Raw genomic sequence first — 19269 nt, 5'->3', positions numbered from 1 at the left:
AGCCACAGAGGTTTGAGAAGGTTTGCTGGAGTAAAGGGTAATGGAGCTCAGCTCTATCAGAGTTAACTAGGTGGAGATCCTGAGCAACATTGCCTGCAGAGGGAACAGCATGTACGAAGGCCTTTAAGTTGGAGGGGGCATGGTGAATACAAGGATCTGAAAGAAGATAAAGGAAATGGAGTGGAGAGACTTGCCCTGAGAGGGAATTGAAGAAGTCGTTAGAGCTTGGCCCTGCAGAAACTTTTAGACCAGGTTAAGGGTTTCGGTCATTTCTCAGAAGAGCAAGAACTTTTCAAGTGTTTTAAACCAGGGTAGGGCAGTAAAGATGAGATTGAGATTTGCTTTTTTATTCCAAAGAATCCCCTCACTGCAGTAGGGTGAAGGGATTGGAAGGGAGCAGGAGTATATGTAGGGGAATCAGGTTTGGATGACTAGTAACCCAAGCCTAGTGCGAGAGTGATTGCAATCATCTAGGCAGGAGATGATGAAAGAGTGAATTAGAATGGTGAAGCGGAAAATGGAGAGAGGTGGGTGGCATTGACATCTTTACCTTAGGAGTAAAATATGTAGGACTTGGCATGGAATGTGAGGAAATATGGTGAATCCGAATGACTCCCAGGTCTCTAGCTTGAAGAACTGGATGGAAGAAGGGTTCTTCCCCAAGCTAGGAACACTGAAAGAGGACAAGGGTGGAAAAAGACAGTCTTGATTGTTGTTCTGAAGAAGTTTGCTAGAAGGAACAATTCCAGGAATGGTATGTCTCATCACATCAGCTTCTTGAGGAGATTGGTTTTACCATGTTTCCACACCACACTGAAGGGTCCGCTTTTTAAACGTAGGTAGTACTGAGGAGAAGGCAAACACTATGCTTGGATATGGTGTCTCAGTACCTGTGTCAGCTCCCTGCACCACCGTTTGTTGGGTGCAAAGCATTGAACAAGTCATTTTAAGGGTCGGTAGACCTTAGTTTCTTTGTCTTCAAAAAAAGGGTAATAACATTTAGACCAAAGGGTTCTTGTGAAGATTAAAGAACAGTGTTGATATTCAAGGACCTTGTAAACCTCTCTAAGCTGTACAAACACAGTATATTTTTATTCCTATTCCTATATTTGTTGTTATTGCCACTTAAAGCTCAATGCTGTTAATATTTGGAATATGCAATTTAATGGTTCTCCATGAGTTCTTAGGGGAAAAATTGTGATTGATGTCTAAATAAATAAACATACAACCCAGGAACTTGAGATGGTAGCCCCAAACTATTTATAAGCCTGTGTGTTTACTTGAATTTAGATATTTCTGACATGTAAATTATGCAGAGTTTGTGTCAGAGCACAGCACTCTGTATTCCTAAAAAGAATCCTCCTTTTCTTCTGAATCCTTTACCTTTTAAAATATATCTCATTATGGAGTGCTGACATTTTCAGTAAAACCATTCAACCAAAAGCTGAAGTTTTTTTAGACTAAAACAAGTCTGGTTTATTAGGCAGCAGCTTATAACTTACTGCTAAGTAGATGCAATCTATTTAGGGAAGTTTATGTAGATATCTGATAAGAAATTTTAGTCTTCATCTCTTTCTGACTAAGACTGAGAATGTCAAGCAGATTCTCAAGAATTTCCTCTTTCTCTCAAAGCAGAGGAGGAGGAGGTGAGTATCCCTGTATGGAGGTGAGTATCCACTGGATGGAAACTGTAGAACCAAGACTTAAACCAGCTCTCTTAAACTTTATGCCATCTCCTTTCACAATACCACTAACTTTACTAGGGTAATCTAGCTCAGTGTTTTTGGCCATAACCTTCTTCAATGGGTTGTGGTAAGATATAGAACTAATACTTATCAATATATAATGGCAGGCATATACTAGGACCTCAATTAATGACCTCATTCTTCTTTTCTTCCTTTTTCTGCTTCTCCTTTCTTTCAGTTCTGTCTCCCTTTTTGTGTCCTTTGTATCTTCTCCTGTATGTCCTCCTATTGATTCAACTCCTAACTTCATCTTGCCTATCTGTCATTAGACTACACTGTGAAGTGGCACATAATTGGGTTACCCAAGTCACTTAGTGACACAGGTGCCTTCCAGCAATAGTAACAGCTAATTTATAAAGCCCTAACAGAGAATCATTTCTTTTAATCTTCTCCCCAAATGGATGATGTGAGTACTAGTATTGTCTTCATTTCACAGACATGGAACCTGAGCCATAGAAAGGTTAAAAGTCCAATTTTCAGAGTTAGTAGGTGATAAAGCTACAGATTTCCACCTCCATCCTCACACCACCAAAAGGCTTCCAAAATGATGATAACTGGAACTTATTTATCCACTCAATAGATATGTATTTAGTGCAGGCTATTTGACCGATGGAGATGGAGTGAATAGCCCAACAGACACAGTCTCTGCCTTCGTGGGACACACACATACACACATACACACATGCATAGACACACACAGGGTTGATACTCAGCCTACTCAGCTTGTACTTATTAGCATTTCCCTATCTTCAGTATTGTGGTGTATATTCTGATTGGTCAGTGTCCACATGGTACCCATTGCTAAGCATTTTATACTTCATTTCTTCTTACAAACTGTGACAAATGCCGCAAGGAGGAAAAGATGTCTGCTTTGAGGAAATACCACGAGGCCAAATTTATACAGAGTTTAGGAAATCCTCTTTGAATGAGACATTTGAACCATGACTTGAACAATGAGTGTTTTCAGCCTACTCTGAGATGACCCTGAGTAGGGGCCGTATTATACAGGCGTGTAGTCCATGTTATGAACCTAAACTCAAGGGGATGCTATTTAATAAAGTGAACGAGGAGTGATATCATTCAGTTTGTATGTTAAGAATTGCACTGTGGTTACTGTGTGGAGAATGGTGGGAAAGGGGTGCCCATACCATTTACGTATTAGATTGATTCTGTGTGGTGAGGATTCAGACAAGAATTGGTCATCAATCAATCTTTTCAGTTTTTTAGGGAAAAACAAAACATGTACTAAAACAATTCTAGTATAAGTCTCGAAGTGCTGTATCCTAAAGCCTATAGTAAGCAGACAGCAAAAGCGCTGTCGGTCTGCAGGAATTACGAACCATGTTCACTCTCTTTTAACAAGAAGCTATTGCTTTTTCTTTCTGTTCTCTCTCTTGGAGAAATTCTGAACTCTCAGTCAGAATGTTCCATGTGTGTCCTGGAAGGCTCTCACATCTCAGGCCAATTAATTCAGTAAACACTTATCTAGTTTATCTCCTTATCTACTTTACTCTGGTTCATAAAAATCTCACTTCACTTGTTTCACATTTCTACCACAAGGATATGGTAGGATGAGCTGCAAATAGGAATGAGATAACTTGGAAGACAGCGGACCTGTGTTCAAGTCTCCAATATACTTCCAGTCAGCAATGCAACCTTTGGAAATTAGCGTAGGCTAGTTCATGGTGAGTAAATTTGTGGTACGGATTCAGCTAGAACAGAGAGAGATTTTTGGTGTCCATGAGGGAAGATGTCCTCCATGAAGTTTCCTAGAGAACTGGGAAGATGTGGGGAAGTATGAGTCAGTTGACTGCTAACACAACACACACTGGGTATTCCCCTAATGGATTCCATCGTGGATAATCAACCATCTTTGACCTCTGGGATGATGAAATAGTTCTCCATCATCTTCCACCTTTCCTCCTTCATTGGTCATGGGACCAGACCGAGTGGGGTAGTGGTGTGGCATTAGGTATTTCTCAGTCCCTCTCTCTTCTGAGTTCATCAAACGTCTCTGTTTTCTGTGCTAGGAGAGATGTGAATATCATTGTTTTTGACTCAGGCTATGTCGTCAATTTTTATTTGCTGTGATGATTCCTATAGGATAGACCACTGGAACAATGAGCAGGAGAGAATTCTGCTGGTCACGGACAAGACTCTTTTGATCTGCAAATATGACTTCATCATGCTCAGTTGTGTGCAGCTGCAGCGGATTCCTCTGAGTGCTGTCTATCGCATCTGCCTGGGCAACTTTACCTTCCCTGGGATGTCCCTGGACAAGTGAGTATATATCTTAGACTTGAAGAAGTGGTGCAGCAGGGATGGACATACAGGGAAAACAACCTCAAAATTCAGTTTGGCACTGTAAGCTGGGAGAACCCAAGGGAGGATAGTGAAATCATGAAAGTTGAAATCATCAAACTAGAGTTCCTCCTCTATGTCAGCCTCCAGGGATACAACTTTAAGTAAATATATTAGTTTGTTTTCACACTGCTGATAAAGACATACCCCAAACTGGGAACAAAAAAAGGTTTAATCGAACTGACAATTCCACATGCCTGGGGAGGCCTCAAAATCATGGCGGGAGGGCAAAGGCTCTTCTTATATGGCCACAGCAAGAGAAAACGAAGAAGAAGGAAAAGTGGAAACCTCTGTTAAACTCATCAAATCTCATGAGACTTATTCACTATCACGAGACTGGCATGGGAAAAACTGGCCCCCATGATTCAGTTACCTCCCCCTGGTTCCCTCCCACAACACATGTGAATTCTGGGAGATACAATTCAAGTGGATATTTTGGTAGGGACACAGCCAAACCATATCAGCAAATTTGTATTTTATTATGAGGACATGACAAATAAATAGCTAAATGTAAGTAAGAAAGAGCTGTGGGAACATGGGGAAAATGCACTCGACCTAATTTGTGTGTCAGATAATCAGAGAAAACTTCCAGAAGGAACACTTGAGCCAATATTTAATATTGGGTAGGAGTTAGCCAAAGAAGGAGAACCAAAGGGGAAGAACATTCCAAAGAGGTAGCTAAAAAGTGGAATGCCTCTGGGAATTGAAATTATTCTGTAAAGCTCAGTGGATAGAACCAAAATGGGTAGTCGCTCTTCTTATAAAATGTCTGTTGGGATCATTCCTGGAAGCTCTGTGACATGGGGGTGGTGAGATGTGTCAACTGTTTCACAGATTTTGACAACTACCAAAAGACTCGGGAGGTCTACAGAGGAGAATGCTGAATTGGTTAAGTTCCTGTCATGGTCTTCGAGGCGTCTGCCTTTACTAAACATTTTAGATCTAAGCCAGAGAAACAACAGTCTTCCTCTAAGACTGAATGTGTGGTCTTCCCATTGAACTGTGAATTCCTTGAGGGCAAATATTGATTTTGTTGTCCTTTAAACAACTGGCATTAGGACTAGCACATAGTAGGGTCTGAAATATTTTCAAGATACAGAAAAAAGCACACGTTCATCAGGTGACTGACTTTCCTTACACTATGCATACTACATAAAAAACTTATTTTTGCTTACTCTTTTCATGGATGCAGAAAGTGATTAATTTATTAAGTTCATTAGCTTTTAAAATTGTTGATTTTTTCAATAATAATATTACACATTGTAAAATATATATTTAAATATTCCAAAAAATGTTCATTTTCAGGAACTCTCTCTTCTACACCAGACCCTCGGTTCTTCAGCCTTCTCTCCATGGGTGATAGTCAGCAGTTTCTTGGGTATTTTAAAATAAATAGTCTATAAATATAAAAGAATAAAAAGGTCTGTATTAGTCCATTTTCACGTTGCTGATAAAAATATACCTGAGATTGGGTAATTTACAAAAGAAAAAAGTTTATTGGGCTTACAGTTCCACGTGAGGGCTGGGAAGCCCTCACAATCATGGTGGACGGTGAAAGGCACGTCTCACATGGTGGCAGACAAGAGAAGAACTTGTGCAGGGAAACTCCCATTTTAAAACCGTCAGACCTAATGAGACTCATTCACTATCATGAGAAGAGTGTAGGAAAGACCTGCCCCCATAATTCAATCACCTCCCACTGGGTTCCTCCCAAAACACATGGGAATTGTGGGAGTTACAATTCAAGATGAGATTTGGGTGGGGACACAGTCAAACCATATCAAGGTCTCTCTGTGTATATATGCTTATGCACATTTAAAAGTATATATCTACACACATATTTATTATGTATTATTTTACCTAATGAAAGCACATGTCATAAACTGTCCTGCCTCATGCTATAATATCTACCAGTGGTATACTTTGGAGATTTATATAATCATCTATAGATCAATGTCAGTGTTTTTTAATAATGCAGAATATTACATCTTTTTTTTAAATTATTTTTTATTATTATACTTTAAGTTCTAGGGTACATGTGCATAACGTGCAGGTTTGTTACATATGTATACTTGTGCCATGTTGCTGTGCTGCACCCATCAAGGTATAACTCCCAATGCAATCCCTCCCCCCTCCCCCCTCCCCATGATAGGCCCCCGTGTGTGATGTTCCCCTTCCCGAGTCCAAGTGATCTCATTGTTCAGTTCCCACCTATGAGTGAGAACATGCGGTGTTTGGTTTTCTGTTCTTGTGAGAATATTACATCTTAAGCTTGATCTATTTAGCCAGTCCCTCATTGATGTGTATCTATTTTTACTGTTGCTACTACAAAGTGCAGCTACAAATATCCTTGCTTGCAATACTTTGCACAAATGTGCAATTGTTTCTGTAATGTATTAATGAATTCCCAGAAGTGAAATTTTTAGATCAAAGTAATGTAAATTTTAACTGATGAGTATTGTCAAATTGCCTTCCAGACAGGTGATACCAATTAATACTTTCACAAAGTGTAAGGGCAATCTTTTCCACACACCCACACCAATATCAAATGTTACAAAACCTTTTTACATTGCCAGTGAGATAGTAAAGAAAAGTCTCCTATTTGGGGTTTGAATTGCATCACTAGAATTTGAAGAACGGTATGTGTTTTTTATCCTTGGATTAGAAAGCCATTTTATTTATTTTTCAGTGAACTGCCTATTTGTGACTATAGCCCGTATTTTTTTTTGTTTGATTTTTTTCTTATTGATTTGTAAGAGCTATTTGTGTATTAGAGCACTGAAATCTTTTTCTGTCCTATATGTTGCAAATAAATTTTCCCCAGTTTGTCATACCTCTTTTAACGTTATTATGCTATTTTTCATGACCTTTAGTTTTGGGGTATTGATATGGTTTGGTTGTGTCCCCACCAAAATATCAACTTGAACTCTATCTCCCAGAATTCCCACATGTTGTGGAAGGGACCCAGGGGGAGGTAATTGAATCATGGGGGCTAGTCTTTCCAGTGCTATTCTTGGGATAGTGAATAAGTCTCATGAGATTTGATGAGTTTATCAGGGGTTTCTGCTTTTGCTTCTTGCTCATTTTCTCTTGCCACCACCATGTAAGAAGTGCCTTTCACCTCCTGCCATGATTCTGAGACCTCCCCAGCCATGTGGAACTGTAAGTCCAGTTAAACCTCTTTTTGTTCCCAGTTTGGGGTATGTCTTTACCAGCAGTGTGAAACAAACTAATACAGGTATCAAATTTCTCATTCTTTCAAACCTTCTAAATTTGTGTCTTTTTGAGAAAAGCTTTCTCCATACTATAATTATAAATTTCCAAGTTTTTGTCTAGTAATTTTATTTTACTTTTAACAATGGACTTATATTTCATCTAAAATTTGCCTTGAGTAAAGAAGAAAGTATGCAATCAACTTTAATTTTTATACAGATGACAGGCTAGATTTCTCAATATCATATATTTAATATTTTATATTTATTATTTTATAATGTAGTACTTTCCTCTGTGAGTTTCTATACCTGGATTCTCTGTTCCATTCCATTTGTGTTTCTTAAAGCTCAAAATGGTTTTAATTATTATAACTTTATATTATGTATCAATATCTGGTTGAGTTACTCCCCATTTATTAGTCTTGCTTTTTAGAATTTGCATATTTATGCATATTTATTTTTTCATCTGCTTGCCTAATTTTTGAAAGTCTTATTTTTATTAAGATTTTCAAATATTAAGTCAGCTTTTCATTCCTAAGATAAACACATTTGGTTGTGACATGTTATTCTTTTTATGCATTGGTGGATTTAGTTTGCTAATATTTTATGGATAATTTTTGTGCCTGTGTTCATGACAGGTATTACTCTGTTATTTTCATTTTTTAAAATGTTTTTGCTAGGTTTTCATATTTTGGCTATGCTACCATCATAAAACAAGTTGGAAAATGTTCCCTTCTCTTTTATTTTCTAAAATATTTTGTATATAAGTGGAGTTATCTTTTCATTGACTGTCTGATAGAGTTAATAAGGGAAATCTTGGCTTGATCATTTCTTGGTGGGAAATTCTTATAATAAAGTCAATTTATTTTATAAATATTGTGTTTCTCATAATTTTTTCTCCTTGGGAGGCCCTCCCATCACAGGTCCTGAGGCCTAGGAGGACTAATTTTTTATTTCATATTAATTTTGATAAATTATATTTTTAAAGGAATTTGTTGTTTATTTAAGTTGTTGCATCTGAAGGCATAAAGTTGTTAATATTATTTCCTTATAATCCCTTTAATGTCCATAAGATATTTAGTGATATCTTCTTCCTTTCCTGATATTGATGATTTTATTTGTCTGTTCTCTCATTGCTATAAAGAACTGTTTAAGACCAGGTGATTTATAAAGAAAATAAGTTTAATTGGCTTATAGTTCTGCAGGCTATACAGGAAGCATAGTGGCTTCTGCTTCTGTGGAGGCCTCAGGAAATTTCCAATCATGGCAGAAGACAAAAGGGAGAGTGAGGCATCTTGCATAGTGGGAGCAGGAGCAAGAGAAAGGGGAAGGTGCTACATACTTTTAAGCAACCAGATCTCACTATAGTGAGGACAGTACAAAGAGGATGGTACCCATTCCTGCTAAATCTGCCCCCATAATCCAATCATCTCCCATTAGTCCCCACTTCTAACACTGGGGATTTAGTCCTCCTAGGCCTCAGGACCTGTGATGGGAGGGCCTCCCAAGGAGGCCTCTAAAATGTCTGTGTGGTGTTTTCCCCATTGTCCTGGCTATGAGCACTTGCTCCTTTTTACTTATGCAAACTTCTGCAGCCTACCTGAATCCTTCCCCTGAAAATGGACTTTATTTTTTTCCTTTCTACCATATGGCCAGGCTTCAAATTTTCCAACTTTCATGCTGTTTCCTCTTTAAATATGAGTCCAATTTTAAGTCTTTCTTTGCTCATGTGTATGAGAATAGGTTCTTAGAAGCAGCCAGGCCACATCTTGAATGTGTTGATGCTTAGAAATTTCTTCCACTATATAATCCTAAATCATCACTCTCAAGTTGAAAGTTCCACAGATACCTAGGGCAGAGGCACAGTGCAGCCAACTTCTTTGCTAAGGCATAACGAAAGTGGCCTTTGCTCCAGTTTCAAACAAGTTTCTCATTTACATTTGAGACTGCATCAGCCTGGCTTTCACTGTCCATATCACTATCAGCATTTTGGTGATAACCATTCAGCCAATCTCTAGAAAGTTACAAACTTTTCCTCATCCTTCTGTCTTCTTCTGAACCCTCTAAACTCTTTCAACCTCTGCCTGTTACCCAGTTTCAAAGTTGCTTCCATATTTTTAGGTATCTTTATAGTAATGCCCTATTCCTGCTACCAATTTTCTGTATTATTCTGTTCTCTCATTGCTATAAAGAAATATCTGAGACTGGGTAATTTATTTAAAAAAGAGATTTTGTTAACTTTTGCCTCACATATTTTGAGTCTGTTATTATGCAGTGGCACACACCTGTAATCCCAGCACTCTGGGAGGCCAAGGTGGGTGGATCACTTGAGGTCAGGAGTTCGAGACCAGCCTAGCCAACATGGTGAAACCCCATTTCTACTAAAAATAAAAAAAAAATTAGCCAGGCATGGTGGTGCATGCCTGTAATCCCAGCTACTTGGTAGGCTGAGACAGGAGAATTGCTTGAACATGGGAGGCGGAGGTTGCAGTGAGCCGAGATTGAGCCACTACACTCCAGCGTGGGTGACAGCGATGAGATTCCATCTCAAAAAAATGAAGAAAGAAAAAAAGAGTTTAATTGGCTCAGAGTTCTGCAGGCTATACAGAAGCTTCTGTTTCTGGAGAGGCCTCAGGAAATTTCCTGTCATGGCATAAAGAAAAGGGGAACAAGGCATCTCACATGGTAGGAGCAGGAGTGAGAGAGAAAGTGGGGAGATGCTACACACTTTTAAATGACCAGATCTTACAAGAACTCACTCACTATCATGAGGAGAGTACCAAGAGGATGGCATTAAACCATTCCTGAGAAATATGCCCCCATGATCCAATCGTCTTCCTATTGGGGATTACAATTCAAGATGAGAATTGGTGAGGACACAGATCCAAACCATATCAGTGATCTGTGTCTTCCCTCTTTTTTCTTTTCTGTTGATGATCATACCAATTCTGTTGGTTTTTAACAAGAACATATTTTTTGCTTGGTTAATTTTTACTATTGTTTTGCTGATTACTAATTAGTTGATTTCTGCTCTTTTATTTTTTACTTTTTTTGAGGCAGAGTTTCACTCTTGCTGCCCAAGCTGGAGTGCAGTGGCGTGATCTTGGCTCACCGCAACCTCCACCTCCCGAGTTCAAGTGATTCTCCTGCCTCAGCCTCCCAAGTAGCTGGGATTACAGGCATGCACCACCACACCCAGCTAATTTTTTGTATTTTTAGTAGAGACGGGGTTTCTCCATGTTGGTCAGGCTGGTCTCGAACTCTCAACCTCAGGTGATCCGCCCACCTCAGCTTCCCAAAGTGCTGGAAGTATAGGTGTGAGCCACTATGCCCGGCCCATTTCTACTCTTTTCTTTATTATTTCCTTTCTTCTACTTTGGGTTTACTTTTCTTTTTCTTTTTTTAACTGCTTAAAGTGCAACCCAAGGTTATTGATTTTAAACTTTCCTAATATGAACATTTACAGCTATAAATTTCCTTTTAAGTATTACTTTTGCTGCATCCCAGAGCTTTTGATATGTTGTGCTTCTATTATCATTTAGAGATATTTTTAAATTTTTCTTGTGATTTTTCTCTTGATCCATGGATACATTATAAGTTGTTTTGGCTAATTTCCAAATACTTCAGGTTTTTATAGATATCTTAATTCTACTTAATTCTAATTTAGAGAGCATACTGTCTTTAATTTCATTCCTTACTGATACTTTGAGATTTGTTTTATGAAGTGCATTATGATATATCTTTGTGAATTTGTCATGTGCACTTGAATTTTATTTGTAGTTTTCTACAAATATCAATTGGGATATTGTGTTTAATAATGCTGTTTGGATTATATATATTTTTACTGATTTTTTGTGTGGTTTTTTAAGAGTTACTGAATGGAGTGCAAAAATCTATCACTGTGGAATTTTCTAGTTTTCTTTTCAATTTTGTTAACTTTTGCCTCACATATTTTGAGTCTGTTATTAGGTGCATGCACATTTGTGATGGTGTCTTTCTGGTGAATTGAGCCTTTTTTTCATTATGAAGTATTCTTCTTTATCTCTGGCAAAATTTTATGCTATAAAGTTTATTTTAAAATCTGATCTTATTATAACCACTGTGTCATTTTTATACTTACAGTTTGCATAGTGATATGATTTGGCCATGTCCTCACCCAAATCTTATCTTGAATTGCAGCTCCCATAATCCCCATGTTGTGGGAGGGACCCGATGAGAGGTAATAGAATCATGGGGGTAGATTTTTCCCATATTGTTCCCATGATAGTGAATAAATCTCTGTGTATCTGATGGTTTTATAAAGGGCAGTTCCTCTGCACTTGCTCTCTTGCTTGCCACCACGTAAGACGTGCCTTTGCTCCTCCTTCACCTTCCGCTATGATTGTAAGACCTCCCCAGCCACTTAGAACCATGAGTCCATTAAACTTTTTTCTTTATAAATTACCTAGTCTTGGGTATTTCTTCATAGCAGTATAAAAAGGGAGTAATACACATAGCATTTTTTTATCCATTTACTTTCTACCTATTCATGTCTTTGTATTTAAAGTGTGTTTGTTGTAGAAATCACACAGCGGGCTCATGCTTTTAATCCATGACCTGCAAGATAATGTTATAACTTGTGCTTTAATAAATCATAAGTATTTCAAAGAAATTTAGATAAAATAGTCTTTTATGTTTACTTAGATGTTAACATGTATGATATTCTTCATTTCTTCCATAAGATTCATTTCCCTTTGAAGTCATTTTTCCTATACATGAAAAATTACATTTTAGCATTTCTTGTAGTATAATCTAGTGGTGATACATTCTCTTAGTTTTTCTTTCTGAAAATGCTTTTATTTAGTCTTAATTCTTGAGGAATATTTACTCTAGTTATAGAATTTGGCCTGACATTATTACTTCTTTTTTCTTTCAGCACTTTAAAGATGTTGTTCCACTGTTGTTTGGCTTCCATCTCTGATGAGAGGTCCACAATGATTTGAACTGCTATTCCTCTTTATATTCTCTGACTGCTTTCACATTCTATCCTTATCTTTAGTTTTTAGAAATTTGACTTGCATGTGCTACATGTGCTTCTTTTTGTATTTATCTTGTTTGAGATTATTTAAGCTTCTTACATCTGTAAATTTATCTTTCAACAAGTTTCGGAGGTTTGGGACTATTACTTTTTATTTAATTTTTTCTTTCTATTTATTTTCCTGGTACTTAAATTACATGTATGTTAAACTTTCTGATACTGTCCTACAAGTCTCTGAAGCTCTATTTTTTCCTATTATTTTCTCTGACTTATCTTCAAATTGGATAATTTTCTTTTCTCTGTCTTCATGTTCACTGACATTTTTCTTTGTCATTTAATTCTCCTATTAAATCTATCCAGTATTTTTTATTTCAAATATTATACCTTTTTGTTTTAAAATATCCATGTAGTTCTTTAGTATAGGTTTTATTTTCTTAAGGAATTTTATATTTTTATTGTTTATGAGCATAGTTTCTTTTACCTAAGTTAGCATAATTAAAATAATTGCTTTAAAGTTCTTTCTGATAATTTCAACCTCTTGGTCATCTCAGGATTGCTTCTGTTGACTGTCCTTTTTCTTGAGAGTGGTTCATATTTTCTTGTTTTTTTTCTGGTATATAAAATACTATGGGATTTATTCCTCCTTGAAATTGTAGCAACTACTTACACTCCAAAGTCTTCAGGTAGTTTTTTTGTTTGTTTTTTTGGCAAAGTGGGGAGTGGAAGAATGGGTTTTATTCACTTATCAGTTGTGTCTGCAGAATTTCTAGTTATTATTTTCAGGAAAAGCAGTCTGCTGGGAATCTATGCCTAGTTACTGAATTTTATCAAATGTTGTTGCTGCATCTTTGAAGATGATCATATATTTACTTTTCTCCTTAGGTTTAATTAAAAATGGTCACACATTTTTATTATTGAAACATTTTGGCAGGTTGGAGGTATGAATACTACCTGGAATTAGTATATAATTATTAATGTGCTATTGAATATTAATATGTGATTAAATATTAATTGCAAGTATTAATAGGTTTTTGCATTAATATTCATAAGTTTAATTAACATATAGTTTTTTTAATCAGGCTGTCCTTGTAAGTTTGGTTTCAATGTTAGATAATTTTCTTAAAAACTACTTTCTTTTTATTCTCTATTGACTGTATTAGATAAACAAAGGGCTTTATTTGTTACGTAGAAGTTTGGTGTGTTTCACCTATGAAAATGCCTGAACCTGGTGCTTTTAAAGGAAGATAAACACTACAACTTTCTCAATTTCTCTATAGCACTGACATGTTTATTTTTTTTCTTTCTTTTATGATAACTTTCAGTCATTTATGTCTTATTATTAGATCACTTAGTTTTGTAGAGGTTTGTAAATATTCACTCAATTGAGAAAGCCTAAAATAGGTAATTAAAGAAATAATAAAAGTTTATTTTGCAGAGAATTACTTTCTTCTGTGTGTGCGGATTCTATTAGCTAATGGTTGGTTGATAGATTTTAAAGTACCACTTCTTTTGGGTTTACTTGTTCATAATAGAATTCTTTTTTTTTTTCATTCACTATTTTCCACATTTATCTGTATTATGTATTAATTCTATATTTGTATATATATTTTGCATTTTATAAATAACTTCACTTGAAATTTTAATTCATTTATGGCTATTTTTTGTTAGATATGTGAGCTTTCTGACTATTAAATTTTCTTTAGTGTGGCTTTTTCAGATACATAATAGTTTTTATTATTATATTTCATATCCTAATATTATTGTTTGTTCATTTCCTCTTTGACCTGAGAATAGATTGAAGTAACTTTATTTAAAGTTGAATTTTTATGCTTTAAAATTTTGTTATTAATTTATAGTTTTATTACATTGTGTTCAGCGAATGTCTTCTCTTACTATTTCTACTCTCTGGAAATTACTAAATATGTATACCTTTAAATCACCAATTTTTTAATCAATTTCTTAAATACTTAAATGTGCTCTCTCTGCTTTCTACTTTCTCTCTCCTTGGAATTAGCATATCACTATTATACTACTTTCTCTCTTTTTGGAATTAGTATATCATCATACAGAGTTCTACATATAGAGTTAGTAAGTGGTAGTGAGATTAGTATATCATATATATAGAGTTATACATGTAGAGTTTCATAAGTGGTACTAAGATCTACTATCATTATGTTATTTAGGTATACTCTATCTTTGTCTATTTAGTAATAAATGTTATATGTATTGCTACATTTAGTTACATATATGTAATGTTTATATATATAGCTACTTGATTTGTCATACATTGAGATAGGATAAATTTTTTTATTACTATGGTGGATTTATTTTACTCTTGTGACTTTATATGAATGTTGATATTGTACTTTTTGTTGTAGAAATATTCATAGATGTTGAATCTTTACTTTAGATGTAATATTTTTCATTATAGAGTTTAATTACTTTAATACTTTTCCTGATGAATATTGCAACCCTTACGTTATTTTTATTTGAATTTTCTTGGTATATCTTTGCCTGTTTTATTTTGAGCATTTTGAGTCTCTTTGTTTTTGATGTGCACTTGCATACATCGTATAATTGAATTTTACTTTGTGATCCACTTGGGGTCTTTTTCTTTTAATAGGTAAGCTTAACCTATTTACATATATTAATATGACAGTTAAGGTCTAAATTATAACATTTTGATTTTTGTATTATTAATTTTTAAAAATATATTACCATGTTGTCTATATTTCCTTCGCTTTTCATTGAGTGCATTTTCTTCTAACAGAGTAATCATAGGGTTCTCTTTCTACTAGTGATTGTAAATGTAACTTAATAGTCTTACTTTTTTTGAATATTATCCATTGACACCCTGATATAAACAGGGAGTCTCCCTGATGTAAACTTCCCATTTACAAGAACATCCCAATTCCTTCATCTTATTTTTCTACTTCTACATCATTCTTTCAAGTTGTTTATAATGATCATTATTAGTTACTTTAATGGTTATTTATTTAGATAGTATGCTTCTGGTTTATGTGCCATCTTAGCGTTCATTAAACCTTCATTCCAAAAGATGAAAAATTTGTATATTTGTATCATTCCCATAAAATCTCACCCTTAATCTCCCTTCTTTCATTAGTTTTACCAAAGAAACTTTAATTTTTCATGGAATATTATATTATATTTCCCATGAGGCACCCAATTGTTACCACTGGGGGCTGATGTAATTCCAGGCTTCCTAATTAACCTGTGCAGCTTATCCACATTTGCATCCTGTGGTTAGAGTGGGGAAGCCTGTGCCAGCAGCTGGCATCTGTTAAGTGTTAAAGGGCTTCCTCTGGGCACCCTGGGCAAGGAACATATCGTGATGAAGTGATGGTTGTTTATGTACTGCTCAGGGTTTCTCAGCAAACATCCATATTAGAGTACTGGCAGAGGAATCCTGGGTTCTAGTTCCAGTTTTACAACTGTTACTTTATTTGTTCATATTAAAAGGTGACATTAATCATCATTCTGCTTCATTAACAGTCTTATTGTTAGGTTCTAATGACATAACTTGAAAGCACTTTGTAATATGCCTCATAGATTTGAGGTGTTAACAAGTTCTGATTTTTTTCCCCCCAGATTAAAGCTTTTGTTAACATGGAACTAAGTAGACTAATTTGATTGTTATCTTTACTTCTAACTTACTTGGCCCTTCTCAGGCATTAAGTCACCATTATAAGGTCAAAGGTAAGGCAGCAGCAGGCGGAGAAAAGAGGAGGAGGCAAGGAAAAATCAGCTGCTAAATAATGGCAAGCTGACTCCAAAGGAAAGCCTGGACAGAGTCTGAGCAAATTCCCTTGTTTAAAAAAAAAAAAAAAAAAAAAAAAAAAGCGATGATTTAATCTTAGTATCCACTCGCTGTAGGTGGTAATGTCGATGCTGTTTTCAAATATCTTTACCTCCCTTGTGCTATTTGACCTTCAACACCCAGGAAAAGGCAGAGCTGATTGAATACATCTTCCAGGTGAGAAATGTGAGACTGAAAGGTATTCAGGGATTCATGCATCATCAGCTATTGATCACGGGCCTTAAAATCTGTTCTTCTGACTCTCTGTCCAGTGTTTTTTCTTTGGATATATAATATTTTATCCTCCTCTCTCTCCTTTACTTGCCTCTCTTACCCTCTTCTCTTCCCTCCCTCTTCCTCTTTCTCTCTTTCGTTACCTACTGTTGTTTTGGGTTTTTTTGTCCTTTCTCTTCTCCCTTCCTCTCCATGTGCTCCTCACTGTTACTGGAACTTCTGCTTAAGAGACCAAGAAGAGCACTATCAGAACTTAGCAGACAAGTGCCAGCATATCCATGTACTGGTACTTAATAAAACAGACTTTTGTTTTATGCAGTTTGCCTTTGGCTTAATATGAAGGAAAGGGGTGATGGCAAGAGACAACTAAAGGCTGTGGATGATTTGTGTGAAATGAAGGCAGATTCTCTTTGAATGAGAACATTCACCAGAGACAGAACCAGGAAATAGTAAAAGGCCTGGTTCATCCTCCAGGGTAACTAGTTGCTCATACATATCTTTTGTTATTGTTGCTTATCTGAAATCTTACCTCTATCATAATTGGATTTATTCCAAGATTTTAATTAAGAACCAATTTCCATAATCCTATGGTGTTTATAACCTCCCAGAAAAGTAGAGGAAGGAGGGGAAGACTATGGTTCCGTGACAATTAACCACAGGTTTAAAGCTATGACTAATCTTAACCACACCATTTTCCCGCTATTTGAATTTGGACAATTTACTTTAATTTGGGGGGTTCTCAATTTTCAATCTATCAAATGTCAATAATATAAATCCTTGCGAGGCCTAGCTCATAGGGTCATTTTAGATTCAAATGATGGATGTGACAGTGCTTTTTAATTTTTAAAGTGCTAAAATAAAGTTTTCATTTAAAGAGTTTTAAAAATCTATATTGTTAACTCTCTCATTTTTTTTATTTTCAAAACATATTTATTCTCAAAGCAAAATGTGTGGATATTTCATGTTTTAATTAAAAACTGGAGATGGGCGGATCACAAGGTCAGGAGATCGAGACCATCCTGGCTAACATGGTGAAACCCCGTCTCTACTAAAAAAATACAAAAAACTAGCCGGGTGCGGTGGCGGGCGCCTGTAGTCCCAGCTACTCAGGAGGCTGAGGCAGGAGAATGGCGTGAACCCGGGAGGCGGAGCTTGCAGTGAGCTGAGATCCGGCCACTGCACTCCAGCCTGGGCAGCAGAGCAAGACTCCATCTCAAAAAAAAAAAAAAAAAAAAAAAAACAACACTGGAGACTATTTTTAGTTTCATTTACATATTGGAAAACAATACAGAGTGATTTGACAGGTACATCTCAGTAAATCCCAGTTTTTTATATTATTTATCATCTCTACCTATATTTTCTTTTCTTTTTTTAAATTATACTTTAAGTTCTGGGATACATGTGCAGAGCGTGCAGGTTTGTTACATAGGTATACATGTACCATGGTGGTTTGCTGCACCCATCAACCCATCATCTACATTAGGTATTTCTCCTAATGCTATCCCTCCTCAGGCCCCTCATCCCCCAACAGGCCCTAGTGTGTGATGTTCCCCTCCCTGTACCCATATGTTCCCATTATTCAGCTCCCACTTATGAGCAAGAACATGTGGTGTTTGGTTTTCTGTTCCTGCGTTAGTTTGCTGAGAATGATGGTTTCCAGCTTCATCTATGTCCCTGAAAAGGACATGAACTCGTTCTTTTTTATGACTGCATAGTATTCCATGGTGTATGTGTGCCACATTTTCTTTATCCAGTCTATCATTGACGGGCATTGGGGTTGGTTCCAAGTCGTTGCTATTGTAAATAGTGCTGCAATAAACATACGTGTGCATGTGTCTTTATAGTCAAATGATTGATATTCCTTTGGGTATATACCCAGTAATGGGATTTCTGGGTCAAATCCTATTTCTAGTTCTAGATCCTTGAGGAATTGCCACACTGTCTTCCACAATGGCTGAACTAATTTACACTCCCACCAGCAGTGTAAAAGTGTTCCTATTTCTCCACATCCTCTCCAGCATCTGTTGTTTCCTGACTTTTTAATGATCATAATTCTGACTGGCACAAGATGGTATCTCCTTGTAGTTTTGATCTGCATTTCTCTAATGACCAGTGATAATGAGTTTTTTTTCATATGTTTGTTGACCACATAAATGTCTTCTTTTGAAAAGTGTCTGTTTATATCCTTCACCCACTTTTTGATGGGGTTGCTTTTTCCTTGTAAATTTGTTTAAGTTCTTTGTAGATTCTGGATGTTAGCCCTTTGTCAGATGGATAGATTGTAAAAATTTTCTCCCATTCTGTAGGTTGCCTGTTCACTCTGGTGATAGTTTCTTTTGCTGTGCAGAAGCTCTTTAGTTTAATTAGATCCCATTTGTCCATTTTGGCTTTTGTTGCCATTGCTTTTGGTGGTTTAGTCATGAAGTCTTTGCCCATGCCTATGTCCTGAATGGTGTTGCCTAGGTTTTCTTTTAGGGTTTTTATGGTTTTAGGTCTTATGTTTAATTCTTTAATCCATCGTCAGTTAATTTTTGTATAAATTGTAAGGAAGGGGTCCAGTTTCAGTTTTCTGCATATGGCTAGCCATTTTTCCCAACAACATTTATTAAATAGGGAATCCTTTCCGCATAGCTTGTTTTTGTTAGGTTTGTCAAAAATTAGATGGTTGTGGATGTGTGGTGTTATTTCCGAGGCCTCTGTTCTGTTCCATTGGTCTATATCTCTGTTTTGGTACCAGTACCACGCTATTTTGGTTACTGTAGCCTTGTAGTATAGTTTGAAGTCAGGTAACGTGATGCCTCCAGCTTTGCTCTTTTTGCTTAGGATTTCTTGGTTATATGGGCTCGTTTTTGGTTCCATATGAAACTTAAAGCATTTTTTTCT

At 36.2% G+C, this 19269-nt stretch overlaps 1 protein-coding gene across 8 annotated transcripts in view; it reads left to right on the top strand.

Moving 5' to 3' along the window:
- The window catches only part of TPRG1 (tumor protein p63 regulated 1), a 219753-nt gene that overhangs the window by 135861 nt on the left and 64623 nt on the right, over positions 1-19269 (top strand). For all 8 annotated transcript variants that reach the window (XM_050776422.1, XM_050776426.1, XM_050776436.1 and 5 more), the window contains one exon: positions 3849-4025. In XM_050776422.1, coding sequence (XP_050632379.1) covers positions 3849-4025 — 177 coding nt within the window. The remainder of the gene's footprint in view (positions 1-3848; positions 4026-19269) is intronic.

The sequence above is a fragment of the Macaca thibetana genome, chromosome 2 (assembly GCF_024542745.1).
Source record: "Macaca thibetana thibetana isolate TM-01 chromosome 2, ASM2454274v1, whole genome shotgun sequence".
NCBI lineage: Eukaryota > Metazoa > Chordata > Mammalia > Primates > Cercopithecidae > Macaca > Macaca thibetana.
The sequence above is the reverse complement of the archived record's forward strand: the minus strand, read 5'-3'. Positions and strand labels throughout refer to the sequence as shown.